We start from the raw sequence: 16,756 nt of genomic DNA, 5'->3' as shown, positions 1-16,756 counted from the left end.
TGGTTCTCATCCTGTAGAGGCACAAGCAATTAGTCCACATTCGTAGAAATAGTCTCTCCCCAATATATCCCCTTAGGAACAGAGCCAGAGCAACCTTGTCCTGATAAGCAGCTTTATATCATTTTATGCCCTTTACTCCATCATTTATGTTTATTTAGTACTTTTTGGAAATTCCAGTTTGTGACTTGGGAATAATTCTACACTAATTGATACCCACTTCCCAACATCAGCCCCTTTATTCACAAGAGCTGTGACCCTATTGCCTCCCGATTCCTCTGTATCTGCTGTGGAAAGAATGCACCATTCCCTTACTTCAGCAGAAAAACATAATTGCTTTCACCACATTCAATCATTGATGAACTCATGTCTCAGTGGATCTTAAACACAATTATGAGCACATTTCACTGCAGAGAGACAGGTGAAGAAGTGACTGATATTTGCCCCAATGATATATACTAAATAATAGATGCAATAAATAAAATGTGATGTAATTATTATGAAACTATTATAAATATATTTTACTAATGGTTATAATGAAATTCACCCTCCTTGTTATACTGAGATAATTAATTTTGAAATAATGAGGAAACACTGGTATTATCTGTGAGTATATGACTTTTAATCTGAGATGTTAAATTTTCCACAGATTTAACTGAGCATAGAATTGTAAGTATACGTCCATAAACATGGGAATAGCATCTGGGATTATCCTTTCAGAAGCAGTGGGGAGGACCTCTATCATGTTACTTCTGGTAAAGTTGGAGGAAATAGTATGCTAATTTCATTTAAGAAGTTGGATACAAAGTTCTCAGTTTTGTACTTTACATTCCAAGAAAAGTGGTGATCATTTGAAGTATGATAGTGCATGAAGTGGGTTGCATAGTGCTTTGGCAGGTTTGTTTCACTTGGAATCTGTGAATGCGACCCTTTCTAGAAATAGGTTCTTGGCAGATATAATCAATTTATGACACATTATACTGGGTTAGGGTGGGCAGTGATCCAACGTAACTGGTGTCCTCTTAAGAACAGGGAAATTTTACCATAGCCTCACAGGGAGAACACCATGTGACAATGAAGGCAGTGGTTGGATTGATGCACTCAGACCAAGGAATGCTGGCAGCTACTAGAAGCTAGGAAAAGGCAAAGCAGTCCTCTTCTCTAGAGCCTTCCAAGGAAGCATGGTTCTCCTCACACCTTAATATGAGACTTCTCACATCCAGAACTGTGCAGGAATACATTTCTGTTGTTTTAAGCCACCCAGTTTATGGTCATTTGTTATAGTAGCTCTAGGGAGTAAAAGCAATGTTTATGCAGAATGATTAGCATATAAAAATGTTTTCAGGTAAGCAATGGAAAAATGCACTGCAGGGGACCAAAGAAGGATATGAGGTGGGAAACAACAAGTGTATAGAGATTTGTTGTTTTGGAAAAAGTTGAATTGTTTTGGGGATTTGAGAAGGTATTTTATATTAAGCCTTCAAAACAAGTGGCTGAGGTGATTTAATAAGGAGGTTTCAGAGAGTTGTGCTGTGCTTCCAAATTGAAGAAGGAAGTTTATGGAAGAGTCTTTCATCAACCTTGGAGTAGCACAGGTGTAGCAAAGATGTGAATCAAGGTTTTTCTAATGCAGAATGTTATTGTTTTTTGTTTTTTTTTCTGGGGGGTGCATGGCCCAGGAATTGAACCCAGGTCTGCCACATGGAAGGTGGGAATTCTAACCAGTGAACCACCCATGCACCCTGTTATTGTTTTTTAAATCAACAAAGAAATAAAATGGACATTCCCCAAAGAAAAAGACCTGGATATAAATGCAAACATAGAAAATACTTTTAATAAAGGCTTTTGCAGTATTCCAACTATAAACCAGTACAATTATTAATGTAAACTTTTTATTTTGCAATAATTTTAGATTTACAGACAATTTCCAAAGAAAATCCTCACACAGTAGATCATTATATCATCATTCTACATTACCACAGTACATTTTTCAAAATCAGGAAGCCAATATTGGTACATTATTAGTAAATAAAGTTTAGGCTTTATTTGGATTTCACCAATTTTAACATGAATGTCCTTTTTTCTTGTCATTCCAGGATTCAATACATGATACCATATCGTATTTACTGTCATGTCTCCCTAGCCTTCTCTGCATTATGACAGTTTCTCAGCCTTTTCCTGTTTTTCTTGACTTTCACAGATTGATAAAAACTGGTCAGGACAGTTTAGAAAGCCCTTAAATTTAGGCTTGGCTCATGCTTTTCTAATGATTAGACTGGGTTTCTGGTTTTGTAGAGGATAATATTACATCTCCTCACATCATATCTGATTTACTTTCCCAGCTGCTAAAACAAATGCATAAAAGTTGGTCACCTTAAAAAAGGAAATTATTGGCTCATGGTTTTTGAAACAAGAGGGCTTGCTTCATCCTATGGTCTGTACCCTCTTGGCTGGCCATCAACATTTAAGGATCCCAGAATTTTCATCACATAGCGATGCACATGGCAATATCTTCTTTTTCTTTCCAGTCAATTGACTGCTCCTCTAGTCTCCCTTTCTGTGTCCAATTTTCTGTGCTTATAGGGAGTTCAACCACATTGAATTAAGTCCCACCCTCATTGAGTTTGGGCACACCTTAATTCATAAATATTCAAAAATCCTATTTACAAATGTGTTTACACCATAGGGTGAGAGGCACTGACCTGAACATGACTTGTGTGAGGATATGATTCATTTCCCAACTCTACCATATCTGGATTTTCATGCGATTAGCATAATTTATTATACTGATGATAACCTTGATAAATTGATTAAGGTAAGTTTTGCTCATTTCTCTACTGTAAATTTACTGTTTCCCCTTCCTTGGCTTATTTTTTAGAAGGAAGTTGCTCTGATAAGCCCAAACTTAAGTCCGACAGGGAAGACGGGGTGGGTGGGTATTGACTTAAATCTTCATCCTATTGGGTAAATATCTACATATATTACTTGATCTCTTTTAAGGAAGAGATCCCTATTATTCATTTATTAAAATTTTTATTCATCTTAATGTTGACTTATCTATATTTATTGTACAATTCATTAATTAATACACAAATTACTTGTTTTGCCACTCAAACTCTTCCTGCTCTGTATATTGGAAATTATTTTATGTATCCTAAATCTTTCTGTTTGTTGAGTACTTCTTTAATTTCTGACACCAGGATGCTAAAGGCTTATCTTGTATTTTTCCTGCTCCAGGATTGGAATTATCCATTTCAACAAGAATCCTTTGATTAGACAAAGGTATTAGAAATAAAGTTCTGGGCTCTGACTATATTCATTGTTACTGAATGAAGCAATTACCTTAGTCCCTCTAAGCAAAAAGGGCTAGGAAGTACATGCTTTAAAACACTTGAATAATTATTTCTGGATCTATGCCTCTGTTCATACATATGCATTAATCCTGATGTCTGTTACTCTAACCCAGTACCACAAGTTTCATTCTATTCTTCCCTCCATTCTATTATTTGCCCATATCTATTTATGCTTTTGAGGTTATCCTTAGGTTGGTACATAGAGAAATATTTACTTTATGCCTTTGCCTTTTAAATTCCTATTAATTTAAAGTGGGACGAAAATCTCCAGTGGATTTCACCAATTTCCTCATGTACTATGCAATACAGATAGTAATTTATATGCCCATGCCATAGATTTGCATTACCCCTGATCCCAACCTGAGTACTCTTGCTGGAGAGGTAGTAATGACCATTCCATTGTTTGACTCCTCCTATTTAATCGAAGGTATCTGTCTCTGCAAAGGTCATTAAATTAAAAACAGGTAAGAGAGGATCCATAAAGTTCATTCGGGCAACTAATAAAATATTGCCATTATTCTCTGATCTTGGCAGGTGTTTAAAGGCAACCTTTTCACATGAGAGAATTTTGGGTTTGTGTGATATATCTGTGTGTCTAAAATGCTTTGATTTTGTACCATCTAAAGAGTTTTGTAAAACTCTGTGACCTGATGTAGATGGAATCTAAAATTCTAATCTAGACAGTAAATAATTGCATAAGGTATACTTTTTAGAATGTCTTAAATATTTATATTAATAATAATAAAAAGGAATTTACCCTACCCATTAGAGACCTATACGGAAGGCTGATAGCATTATAGCATAATCTTCAAAGTTGGAAACAACACAAATGTGTAACTGTCAGATGATGTCAGGGTTCTCCTTTGACTCAGATATATAAATGTGTGTATGTGTAATATGAATATACTTATTACATAAATTGGCTCACATCACCATGGGAATTGGTAAGTATGATTTCTGTAATGAAGGCGGCAAGTTGGAAACTTGAAGAAGGTGATTTGAATTTAACAGGAGATTCTAGGTGCTTAAAGTAGAGATAGAAATTCCTATTTCTGAGTGTTACTATACTTGGTTCTCAGCTTAAGCTTTCCATTGATTGAGGAAACTTCGCTCATCTGAGGAAACTTCGCTCATCTGTGATTGTAGATGTAATCACTGATAGATGCAATGAACAGACTAATAGTTTAAAGTCTCCTAAACTCTCACAGTAACAATAACACCCATGCTTGCTTGACCACACTACTGGACACCATAATCCAGTCAAGCTGATACACGAAGCTAACCATAAACATATATAAATTAAGTGGTTTATACACACAGTGAATAAATACATAGCATTAAAATATGTGATATATGCAGCACCATGAGTGAATTTCAATGGTATTATGTTCAGTGGAAGATTAAAATTTAAAAATATTATTTAAATGACATTTTGAAAAAACATATATATATACACATATATATATACATATATATGTGTATATATATGTGTATATATATATATATATACAGAGAGAGAGAGAGAGGAAGAGAGAAAGAAATCCTGTAAAGCTTCTCAGTGTATGGAGTGAGGAGAATAATTGATTTCAAAGAGAACAAAAATTTTTTGATTTCTGAGAAAGCTCTACACTTAGATACTGGTAATGGTTATATGACTCTATATATTTGTCAAAACTCATAGAAATGAACACCTAAAGTGTGTAAATATTATGATATAAATTGTCTCTTTAAAAATCTTCTAAAAAGCCTGTTCTATATTGATTCAAATTGTATGAAAATAGGACATTTTGAATAATACATAATAAAAGTAAACAAGCTCACTTTTACCAGAATTTTTACTTATCCTAAATTCATTAAATTTAAGATGTTATTATTTATAAGACATAGTTTTTATGTCCCTGTCTTTTAGTCAAGGTCCAGTGAGAGAAAAGCATTCACTTTTGGTGTTTCAGTCACAGGGAATGTTGAGGCAATGCAGAAATTACCCCAGCTGTAAGTTGTTCTATACACACACACACACACACACACACACACACACACACACATCACCCTACCTAATGCTAAAGGCACAACATGGATAGAGGAGGGTTGAGATACCTAGGCCCAGCAGCCAGGGCTATCAGTTGAGGAAATTCCTACACTCTGACTCCTTCTGCCTCCCCAGCCACTGCCAGTGGCTCCTTTGCATGAAATGTCCAAAGGCCTGTAGCTGGGGAGTCTGTGAAATACCTGCCCATGTGCAGACAGCAAAGCAGCTGATGATGATATCATGGTTAACTTACCAAGACAGTATTTTCATCTTGGTCTTTATCCTGTATGTAGTATATACTAAAGGTGAAAAGATACAGAACAATTATTTAATAATTATAGTACAAATATATGCCCTCAAAAAGTCCACATGTATCAACAAAACACAAAGTCATTGAATTTACATTCCAGCAACATACTTAATATCCCCATAATAAAGAAAGACATATCTACTGATCAATGATGATTCTGTGGATTTTTAATGCACCATGGAAACAACCAGACAAAATCATATGGTTAAAATTAGAGCTGTTATTACTGAGGCTTAGTTTTATGTTTTCGGAATTTTTTTACATTTCATTTGTGTTGACCTCTTTGTTAGCATTTTGAAACTGAATAAGCATTAATTATATGTTTTTTTCTTACAGCAGAAAATGGGATACAGAGCTATATATCTGTGACATAAACTGGAAACCAGCAGGACAAAGGCCTGTTTTAAAACCTCCATTGCAAAAGCCAATATCTTCAGTAAACAAAGGTGAACATCTTCATTTTCCTATGCAAACTACAAACCAACAGATTCTAAATAAGAAATTTTAGTTTCCAGATAAAGTATGATAGATTATGTACAAAATTCTTAAATTGTCTCAAGACACTTATTAATTACAAGGAGCAATGTAATAACTTAAGAGTGGAGGAGTCTGGCAGAGAGCACTATAAGTGAGTAAAGTTAACAACAGGCCTGCAAAGACAAATTGATACCCTGTGCCTCCTGATAGGACGCCCCCAGATGGACATATCGCTGCCATGGTGCTGTGAGCAAAAAGCATAGTAAGTCTGAATCTGCCCCTAATCGTGAGAAAACATCAGACAAATAAAAATTCAGTCCCATTCTACATAAATAATGGGAAATCTTCACAATGTCAAGTTAACAAAGAGAAGGGAATGTGAAGTGATCTTTATACTGAAGGAGATTGAGTAACCATGAGAACTCAGTGCATTGCATGATCCTGACCCAGATACCTCTTGGATAAAAGATATATGTTTTTACATTGACAAAACTGGAAAGCAGTCTGAAATTTCAATGGCAGTAATGCATTATCGTTAATTTTGAGGTATTCTTAACTTTACAGTGATTACTTATAGGCATAGTGTGGTGTTTAGGAAATTCATACTGAATTCATATTTAAGAAAAATCCAAGATATTCCTGTAAATTATTTGAAACCATTCCAGATAAGTTTAATATATTATATAGATGTTAATTACATGATATTTATTATATTATACATATGGATATACATTTAGAGTAATAAATAGAATGTCAAATATTTGTAGAAACTGAGTGAACTGTACACAGAAATTCTTTGTAACACACTTCCAACTTTTTTCTCTGAATCCAAAATTATTTCCAGATTGCTAATTATGAAAGTGTTTTTTTATATGCCCAAAGACATTAAAACTGATGAAGAAATTTGCTAACTTTATCAAATTTACCAACCCCATTCTCATGTAACCTAATGGAAGAGGAGCATAAATAGGAATTAAACAATGCTATAAATTATTGCAAAAAGAAAGTATAAGAGTAAACTTTAATGGCAGTAATAGACAATAAGAATAGCAATGAAAATGCTATTTCAAATAAGCAGGGCCTTATCAGGGTAATCAAGAACTATGAGAACGAGATGCCACTGGAAATGGATGAAGTCCTGATCAACATTTGGAAGAAATATTCTATCACAAAAGGGAAAAAATGTCAACTTTATTTCTACAAATTTCTATATCTGTAATGAACTTCATCTTCTCTAGAAAAATGCTACTAGTATTATGTTCAAAGACACAAGAGAGTTAATGCATCAATATCAGTACAATATATCACAAAGCAGCATAAGATACTTTCACAAATTGTACTTATTCTGATTTTAAATGGCAAATTTTAAGGCAACTACAAGAACATGCACCTCCACGTTCCATAGAATGTATCTGCACATTTTCAATGGTATGAATTTTTCCAGCTTTCTGGCAGAGCAAGTCCCTCCTAATCATTTTTCTCTTTCAGAACTGTCTGAGTGATCATGGCCCATCAGTACCATTGATTTAAAATGTAAATTTTCTTAATCTTCATCTACATTAAGCTCATAAGCATCCAGATAAAGTTCTTCCTCCTTGGTAGTGCAGGGCAGGATCCCATCTCTGATAAGAATCTTGGGTATCAAAGCCTTCCATGAGGATTCTCCACAAGATGAAACTTGTCAATAATGAAGTCATTAATTCATAGAGACAATCACAGGGTTGAACTGGAGTTTAAGATGGGAGCCATAAGCTTTTTTATTTCCTTAACAACTTTACAGAGACGTAAAGTCCGTAAAGTCTCAGAGGCATAAAGTCCATGATGTAAAGTCACCTTTAAAGATTTAAATTCAGTCTTCTAGTATATTTATAGAGCTGTGTCATCATGAACATAATTTAATTTGAGAATGTTTCCATCACTCCAAAAGACACAAAAGTAACTATCTCCTCTCTCCCTCCCTTCCTCCGATTCCATCTCTATGCTAACATTAGTCTACTTTAATTCTCTGTAGATTTTCCTATTGTGGATATTTTGTATCAATGGAATCATGTAATTTCATTTCAGCTTCAGCTTTCCAGTAAGGCTTGTTATGAATGGTATTGACTTAAAAATTCTCCTGGTAAGCCAATGTGGAACTGTGAAATCACTAATTCATCCTTTTGTATCTGAATTAATGCCTCTGGCCTAGCGGGAACATAGCACAAAAATTAGGAGAAAGCCATGTGGTCATATAAGGTAGACCCTGATGGTTGATGACACTACTTCATCAGACTGGGTCGTGAATCTTAAGGGGCAATGTGGAGGAATACATTAACTTTTGGTTTCAGCCTGTTCCTTGGAACCCTGGTGATAATAGCCTTCATCAAGTAGCGCATGAGGTTAATATTACTACTCTGTTCACAGACCCTAAGTGGACTTAATAAATCATACACTCATGGGGAAATTTTACAGAAGACATACAGTATGGAAATGAGTAGGTATCATTGGGAGACAGTTGTACTTGGGATTCTCTCTGCTGTATATTTCTTCTCAGTAGAGGCATTGACATATTTTTTCTGGAAACTATTTTCAAGGATGTTTATATTGAAAATAGAACTGGAAGGTAGACATATTGGCTCATTCTGGAATAGAGTGCAGACTTGTTTCCTTTCCTATTAATAAAGATATTGTCTCCACCAGGACAAAAGTTGAGAAAGGTGTGCTAACAATCTCCTTGAAAAAATGGGAGATTCCTACGTTCAGAGTTAGTCAACAGTGACTTAACACCAACACAGGAGCTGTACCCACAGGTAGCTCTCTGAGCTCTCTCCTTGAACACAGAAGGCCAGGGGAGTGATGCATGTTTTAATCTCATACTGTCCGCTGTGCCAGGTCTAATAAAGGTCTTCATTTGTGACCCAGGAGTCTTTGGTCTTCTCCCAGCATCCCTGAGTTATTGTTGGTTAACATGTTTGCTTTCAAACTGTGCCAAATTTACATTCTTTACTGTTCCTGAGGTTACCCATAGACATAATTGAAAACAATAGAATAATAATATGTTATATGTTTGATATATAAAGCCAACCAGTCTCTTAAAAATTTTAGGTTCAAGAGTAGAGAAGATTCATCCACTTTCCAAACCTGGATGAGCTTAATGTGTAGGTTGTAGTAGGGGCTTAGAAGAGAGAGACTTGCTCAATAATAAAAATGGAGGAACAATGTAAAATATTGGGGAAGAAGTCACTGGTATAGAGAAGAGAAGGACCAACACAGGTTGGCACAGAATAGATAGGGGGACATGAGCCAACAACCCTCATGACCAGAGTATCTCTGATGGAACATGGAAGAAAATCACTTATTAGGCAATTAATAATCATTTGCTAAAGGGGCATTTGGCCTCTCTCTCTCTTTCACGCACACACTCTCTCACACACACACATACTCAATGCTATAATGCCTTTAATAATGACTGCATGGCTCAGTGAGGCTTTTCTGTGAAAGGGTGCTCTTGTGGAGAAGCATGATTGAGCTGTGTCCACGTGCTCATTGATGTGCAGCCAGGACAGATTAGACTAGGAAGACTGACACAAGGACCAAGTAAGGTCTAAGACTGTCAGTTCCTATAATGTAGCAAAAAATCCTGGCAAAAAGTAATTCATACGTGTGTTTTGGTGGAAGTTCTAGAATTTATATACCAGCACGAATCATAGTCTCCAAACTGAAAACCATTCACATGTGCATTGAGTGTAATGATTAAATAAGTTGTTAGATTCACAGCACTGAATCCTGCCAAACAATGCCAATGAATGATCTATAACATCCTGCAATCATAAAGATAAACTCATAGAATAACATATGGAATGAAAAACCAAATTGAGAATGGTCATTCTCTATGATTCTATTTATATGAGGTGTAATGGTGGAAGTGACCTGTGCTATTAGATGTCCTCATAGCGGTTTCCCTTTGGAGGACTAAGAGGGGCCCCATAAGGAGCTTTTCTTTGACAATATTCTGTTTTATGATCTAGGAGTTATATCCAGGTCTGAATTCAGTTTGTTAAATTGCATTTGGCTATGAATTCTGTACATGTGATTTAGGAAATTCTTTCTAAATACATTTCTCCAAATTATAAAAGTTGGGGAAAGATGATCAATTAGTATTGAAACTTCTTTCTATAGTCAAAATTGAATTTAAAGTTACTAGATATTTTACACAGTAATTAATTGTTTTGGTTTGACAATGCATTTAGTCTTAATAAAACCCATCAAGAAGACTTTCTAGAAAAGATGGATTTCTTCCCCTATAACTGTTGCAGCAGCAACAGAGACACATTTCTGCATGTTAACCTGCTCAAATTATTTGATCTGATCAAGTATCACATCAAAACTTTAAGATGCCTAATTCATTTATTCTGTGAAATAAGAAGATGTATATAAATATACTTATTATTTTCTCCTTTCTGTTTGCTGTACTTGGAAATGTCATATGGAAGCAACTAAATATGTGTTAATATCAACTTTTGTAAAGCATCTTAAATCACTTCTAAAAAATCTAAGTCCAAAATATACTGCTATATGCTATAAGGTGCCCTTGTAACTGATTCATCTATCATCCAAAATCTGTATATATCTGTAAGGTTTCAAAGAGGATATTTTCTCTTCACTTTTGTACTCCCAAATTTCTGTCTCTGTGGAAATCCACAAGCCACAAATTCAACATAAAAAGGATTCATGACATAACCCTTCAAATAGCTATTTCCCCCACTGCTTCCAGTTTCATGAAATTCTACATTTAATTCCTCACCTTAGGGATGTAAGAGTGCATCCCCTAAACTCTTTCTAATGTGTCCAGTTGACATTCACATATTAAACAGAAATATCTGCCTTTTGCAGCTCCCTTAAAACCATGCAGTTTTATCCAAGACATCATTTGTTTTTTAAATGTCAACATTTACTGCTTATTCTTTTAAAGTGAAAACATATTTTTTTGCATTGCCCTTTATCCCACTGCAGTTGAATTTTTGCCATTTTTGCATGTAAATGCTTTAAATATGCTAATATTACTTCATATAATTATATTTCAAATGACTGCCATTTTTTTACAGATTCAAGGTAAGATTTTCATAATTTTGGTCTTCAATGATTGAACAGAAACTGAAGTTGTTATATTGTTCCACCCTTGCTAACTCAATATTACCTAAGACCATGTTTTTCTTCAGATTTCTGAATGCCTCTCTCACACGATCCTTTCTCAAGGTACTCTGCCAACAGCTCTGCTGAGATAATTTCAGGAAAAGGTTAATATTAGATTGAAAGAAGCACACACAAAGATTTCCTATAAAAGCTCAAGAATGTTTTGAACCCACTGAATTTTTAATGTTTAGACTCTGAATACCTCCACTGCAAGTAATATTAAAACTTCAGTTCTATAATTATTTCCAAATAATAATTTAGCATTTCATTTATATTTACATTTTCTATTTCTATTTATTGTTATATTTTGGGGGCAAAGGATCACAGTGCCTGTCACAACTGTATTGCACTGTGATAGCTTCATAATTGTGCTTCTGTGACTGTGGTACTAGATGAATAAACAATGACCATTGTGAAAAAACATGCATTATATACTAATAAGAAGATTAAGAGATTTCATTTTTCTTACCCAGGTAGTGAGATGTCTGGAGACACTGGAGTCTCGGCGCATGAGAACAAAGGGGCTGATGGTTGGGAAACACACAGTGAATACTGGAGCCAATTTCATCAGCAACCAACTGGGATTTTTTAAAAGAGTAATATAAACCTGACAGATGGAAGAGAGGGCATAAAAGGACACAAAGGTGCTCACCAGTAAAAGGATGATTTTGGTAGCTCTGAACTCAGGGGAAGACCTGGGGGAGAGGTTGGTCCTGTGAATGTGTCGAACCCGCTGCTTGTGCCTGTACAGAATGGAAAGCATGGAGCTGCTGGCACAGAGCATGAGCCCCAAACATAGAGCATCAGGGAATGACAGCCATGCTGCAAAGAGTGAGACTGTGATGTTGTTGCTTACAGCAAAACAGTACCCAAAGTTTTTTATCTTTTTAATGGTATCATTTCTCCATTTGCTGGTCACATACATAGGAATAGGGATATTTACCAGCATGAAGAGGAGCCAGCACAGGGACATGGAGAGGCTGATGTACTTGGGAGCTTTTGCTTTAAGCTCTGCCCACCTGGAGTTTCTGGGACTGATGGTGATGGCCTGGAAGATACTCAAGAGGCAGGTGCTGCCAATGGACACACCCCTGCCCACTCTGTGAACATAGAAAAGAAGTTTGCATCCAAAATCACTGGGGAATTGTTTCCATCCCAAAGTAGCCATCATCAGGGGGACTCCTCTGGAGAACAGGACTAAGGAATTGGCTACAATCAGGTGTTTGAGAATCAAGTCTGTGTTCCTTAACTTGCACCCAATAAAATAAAGGAAGACATAATGATAGAGAAGAGAGAAATTTCCAAGAACTCCAACTATAGTCTGGGATAAGAAAACTATCCCTATCACCAAATCCCTGGAGGACATTCTGCCAGTTCACAGTGAGTAATATTTGACATCAGAGTCAGATGAGGCTGCAAGGAAATAGGAAGTGTATGCTATAATTATCATGTCTCCTGAAATCCAATATTCTCTGTTTATATTAATTCTCCTTTAGAATAAATAAAGTTGTTATTCTATCAAAATGCTTTTTCTTAACTTTTTAAATTGCATAATGTAGCATATGTACAAAGCAAAGAAAGAAAAAAAAATGATCAATAGTTTTGAAAGCCTCTTCAACAAGTAGTTACAGGACAGATCCCAGAGTTTGTCATGGGCTACCATACCATCATCTTAGATTTATCCTTTTAGCTGTTCCAGAACATTGGTGCCTAGAAAGAATAAATATTTTTTTAACATCACAATTGAATTTTTTTCTTTTATGTAAAAATAGCATTTATTAAAAAGGCAACAAATTTAAAAGCACAGCACAACAATTAGTTGTAGAACAGATATCAGAGTTTGGTAACTATTTCAATTCTCCTATTTTAAGTTTTTACTTCTAATGACTCTAAGATACTGGAGCCTAAAAGAGGTATCAGTATAATGATTCAGCAATCACACTCATTTGATAAACTCTATATTCTCTCTATAACTCCACCGTCAACCCCAATCTTTCTCCCACTTGTTAGGGACATCTGGGCTTTGCTCATTCCCACCTTTTCATGTTGAATGGGCTGTCAGTAATATGGGGTAGAGGGATGGAACTAGCTGATGTTCTGGAGAGGCTGGACCCTCCAGGTTCCAGGACTTACTGGTCCAGGGACCCATCTGGAAGCTGCAGGCCTCCAGAAAGTCACCCTAGTATATGGAATCTATGTAAAATCTTATATTTTGCCCTAGGTGTTCTTTATGATTGGCTGGAATGATCTCAATTGGGGCCTGGCAAGTTATTACAGGCAGTATTGCCTAACTGAAGCTTGTGACAGAGTGACATCCAGAGTAGCATCCCAAATCTATTTGAAATCTCTCAGTCACTGATACCTTATCTGCTACACTTCTTTTCCCCCTTTTGGTCAGGATGGCATTGTTGATCCCATGGTGCCAGGGCAAGACTCATCCCTTGGATTCGTCTCCCACACTGCCAGGGAGACCTTCACCCCTGGATGTCATGTCTCACATTGGGAGGAGGCAATGACCTCATTTGCAGAGTTGGGCTTAAAGAGAGTGAGGCCACATCTGAACAACAGAAGAGGGCTCCAGAAGCAACTCCTACATACGTCTAAATGTAGGCTAAGTTTCTCTGTCACCTACATGAGCCCCACATGAGCAAGCCTCAAGACCAAGGGCTGACCCTATTGATTTGAGTGTCCCCAATGCCTGACACAATTTCCGGGGCTTCCCCAGTGGCAAAATTTAATAGTTCCACACTTTTCCTTCCATCCCTCAAGAGACTTTGTCAATACTCTTTCATTATTTGCTTTACATATTCTAGGATGTATCCAGTCATTACATTAAGCAATACAGGATTAAAGGCCTACATTCTTACCCTGGGCTCCCCATGCCTTGACTGTTTAAATGAGCTATCTAGACAGGTTGAATTAGACCATGTGCCACAGACAAAATTTTAGGTTCTGCACAAAATAAGCCTTTCTTTTCTTTGTCCCAAAGAGTAGGTTAGGTTTTGTAATATAGACAATGCCTTCCTTACACCTTTGTTCTGAATTACCTCAATCCCGACCTCATAAGCGTCATTCTTATCTCTAAATATGAGGCTATGCATATATAATACAGCCCCTCAAAATTCAGAAATAACAAGACTGCATGCAACTGCTGCAAGACCCCACAATCCAGATCCCAGTCTTCTTATAAGCCTTCTCTAAAGTTTGAACCCATGCAATAATTGCTCTCCTGTCTCTGGCTCACCCTGCTTCACCAAATGTCCCCCAGGTTTACCCACAATGTTGCATGCCCCACAACTTTGCCCCTTCCCATAGCAGCACAGTATTTGATCAGCTGCATACACCATTGCTCGCCAATCCACTTCTCAGTCAGTGCATCCCTCTCCACCTGCACTCACCAGGCATCATACACAATGTCCAGAGGCCACAGTCCATCAACACTCCAAACCTTAGAGAATTTCATTTTTCCCAAAAGAAAGATAACCAACAAACACACCATCACAACATAGGAAACCTAAACCTCCCCTTAACTCTTGTCCCTCCCCCCATTATTTACCCCTGGTGTTGCTGTGGTATTGCTGACGTTTTCCTGTTAACCTAGCCCATAGCATGCAATAGGAGTTTTCCCCCTGTATCCTGAGCTTAAACTCTCTTTGTATAAAAATCATACCTTTGAAGTAGTTCATGCAAGATCATATTTATATTTGTAGGGTTAGTCAGTGGGACACATAGGTCTACACAGCCCCTTTCAATCATGTTCACCTTAAATATGGTAATATTACTTATAGACCCATTAGAGAATCACCTTCACTTCTATCTATTCCCTTACATTTGAGCTCAACCTCATTAGCTAACCATTCACCCATCTCTAGCTTCTATGTATCTCTAAGTTCTCTATATTCTGTATTCTAAGCCTCTGATTTTACCTTTACCATGGTCATAAAAGTGCAGCCATACATTATCCATCCTTTTGTGTTTGGCTTATTTCACTCAGCATTATACCTTCTTGTTAAAAGACTTTTAGTAGTTGAATGTATGATATTCAAAAGGAAATTAAAATATAGAAATCTGTGCTAAGAAGGACATACATGAGGTAACTTTTTTATTCTACACAAATATATGAGCTGAAATTACTAGGAAATTCATTTAAAAGATGAGGGCAAATATACATAAAAAGGTTAAGTGATTTGTCAAAATTCATCTGCTTAAACTTACGTAGTGACTTGAATGTGGTGGGTTTGTTGCCAAATGCCTTTGACTACAGTGGTATAAGAACAAAGTTAGTCAGGTGTGTTCTTTCAAAAATGCAGATTTATATTTAGCTTGGTTTTTATACCTTGTCATTGAATTTTACCTTGGTGGTATGTTATTTTATAATTTTGTTTGTAGCAATTTTCCATTCATGTGTAAATATATTGTCTATAGTTCAATACCACCCATGAATAAAATTTATAGAGATTAGTAAAATGTAGATCTAACTAAATGTAGACTGTATAAAGATTGTAATGGGCCCAACCCCATGAGGCAGTAAGATCTTATGAATGAAGCAATGTCTTCATATTAGGATAGCAAAAAAAAAAAAAAGATTCATTTGCTTTCATGTGAGAAAGAAAAGTATAATGTTACCTATCAAAGTAATCATGGAAGAAACTAATATCTTCTCCTATACCAGACATTATGACACACTAACATGAGATAAAACATTGGTGGTTAGAAACTAATTTACTGCTTAGGTGTATATTAATGCCTGTCTTAATTAAAATTATTAGCCATGCAGTGAGACTTCTGAAGGATTTTAAAATGAAGGCATATGAGATATAGATGCCTTAAAATAAACCTTAAATATTTGTGCATATCATAAAACAAAAGAGTAGATTTTTGGATAGCTATTAGAATATTTTAAAACCAGAGATAGATTATAAGATAAAAATTTGAGGCTGGCAGTTGCTATGTGAAGTCCACAATATGAAGTTATCTTTTTGTTAAATTTTGATTCCCTTACTTCAGGAGGGAAAACAGATGAAACATAATCAAGAGATCCCAGATGCTTTCAGTAGAGACATATTCACTGTCTCCATTAAGCATGTCATACCCCTAGAGTTATGAAAAATTACATCCCAGCAGCTTCCCTTCACATGCACTATTTCTGATAGTATGAGATGACTCCTATAAATCCAACATACACCTTTTACAGGTTTAGAGTTATTAGAGGCACACCTCCTATAATCCTGAGAATTGTTTCTATGATTTCTGAAAGGGTGACTGAACAATGATTGATTTCAGAACTATAGGACTTGAACATATTTAATTTAAAAAGGTTTCTTCGTCACCTAGATTCAACACCCCAGTCTTATCAGTAAAGTTGAACTTAAATCCCATTAGAGGCCATCAGGGACTGGTGTCTGGTCTGGGACCCGA

The 16,756-nt window shown here is 36.1% G+C and overlaps 1 protein-coding gene across 1 annotated transcript; it reads right to left on the bottom strand.

Annotated features, from left to right (window-relative positions):
• Positions 1–11,765: 11,765 nt before the first annotated feature.
• Positions 11,766–12,704, bottom strand: LOC143658281 (vomeronasal type-1 receptor 4-like). Its single transcript, XM_077130443.1, has one exon. The coding sequence runs from the start codon at positions 12,702–12,704 to the stop codon at positions 11,766–11,768; it is 939 nt and encodes a 312-aa protein (XP_076986558.1).
• Between the last annotated feature and the right edge of the window lie 4,052 nt (positions 12,705–16,756).

The sequence above is a fragment of the Tamandua tetradactyla genome, chromosome 16 (genome assembly GCF_023851605.1).
Source record: "Tamandua tetradactyla isolate mTamTet1 chromosome 16, mTamTet1.pri, whole genome shotgun sequence".
In the NCBI taxonomy this organism is placed as follows: domain Eukaryota; kingdom Metazoa; phylum Chordata; class Mammalia; order Pilosa; family Myrmecophagidae; genus Tamandua; species Tamandua tetradactyla.
This window is presented reverse-complemented; position numbering and strand designations above follow the sequence as displayed.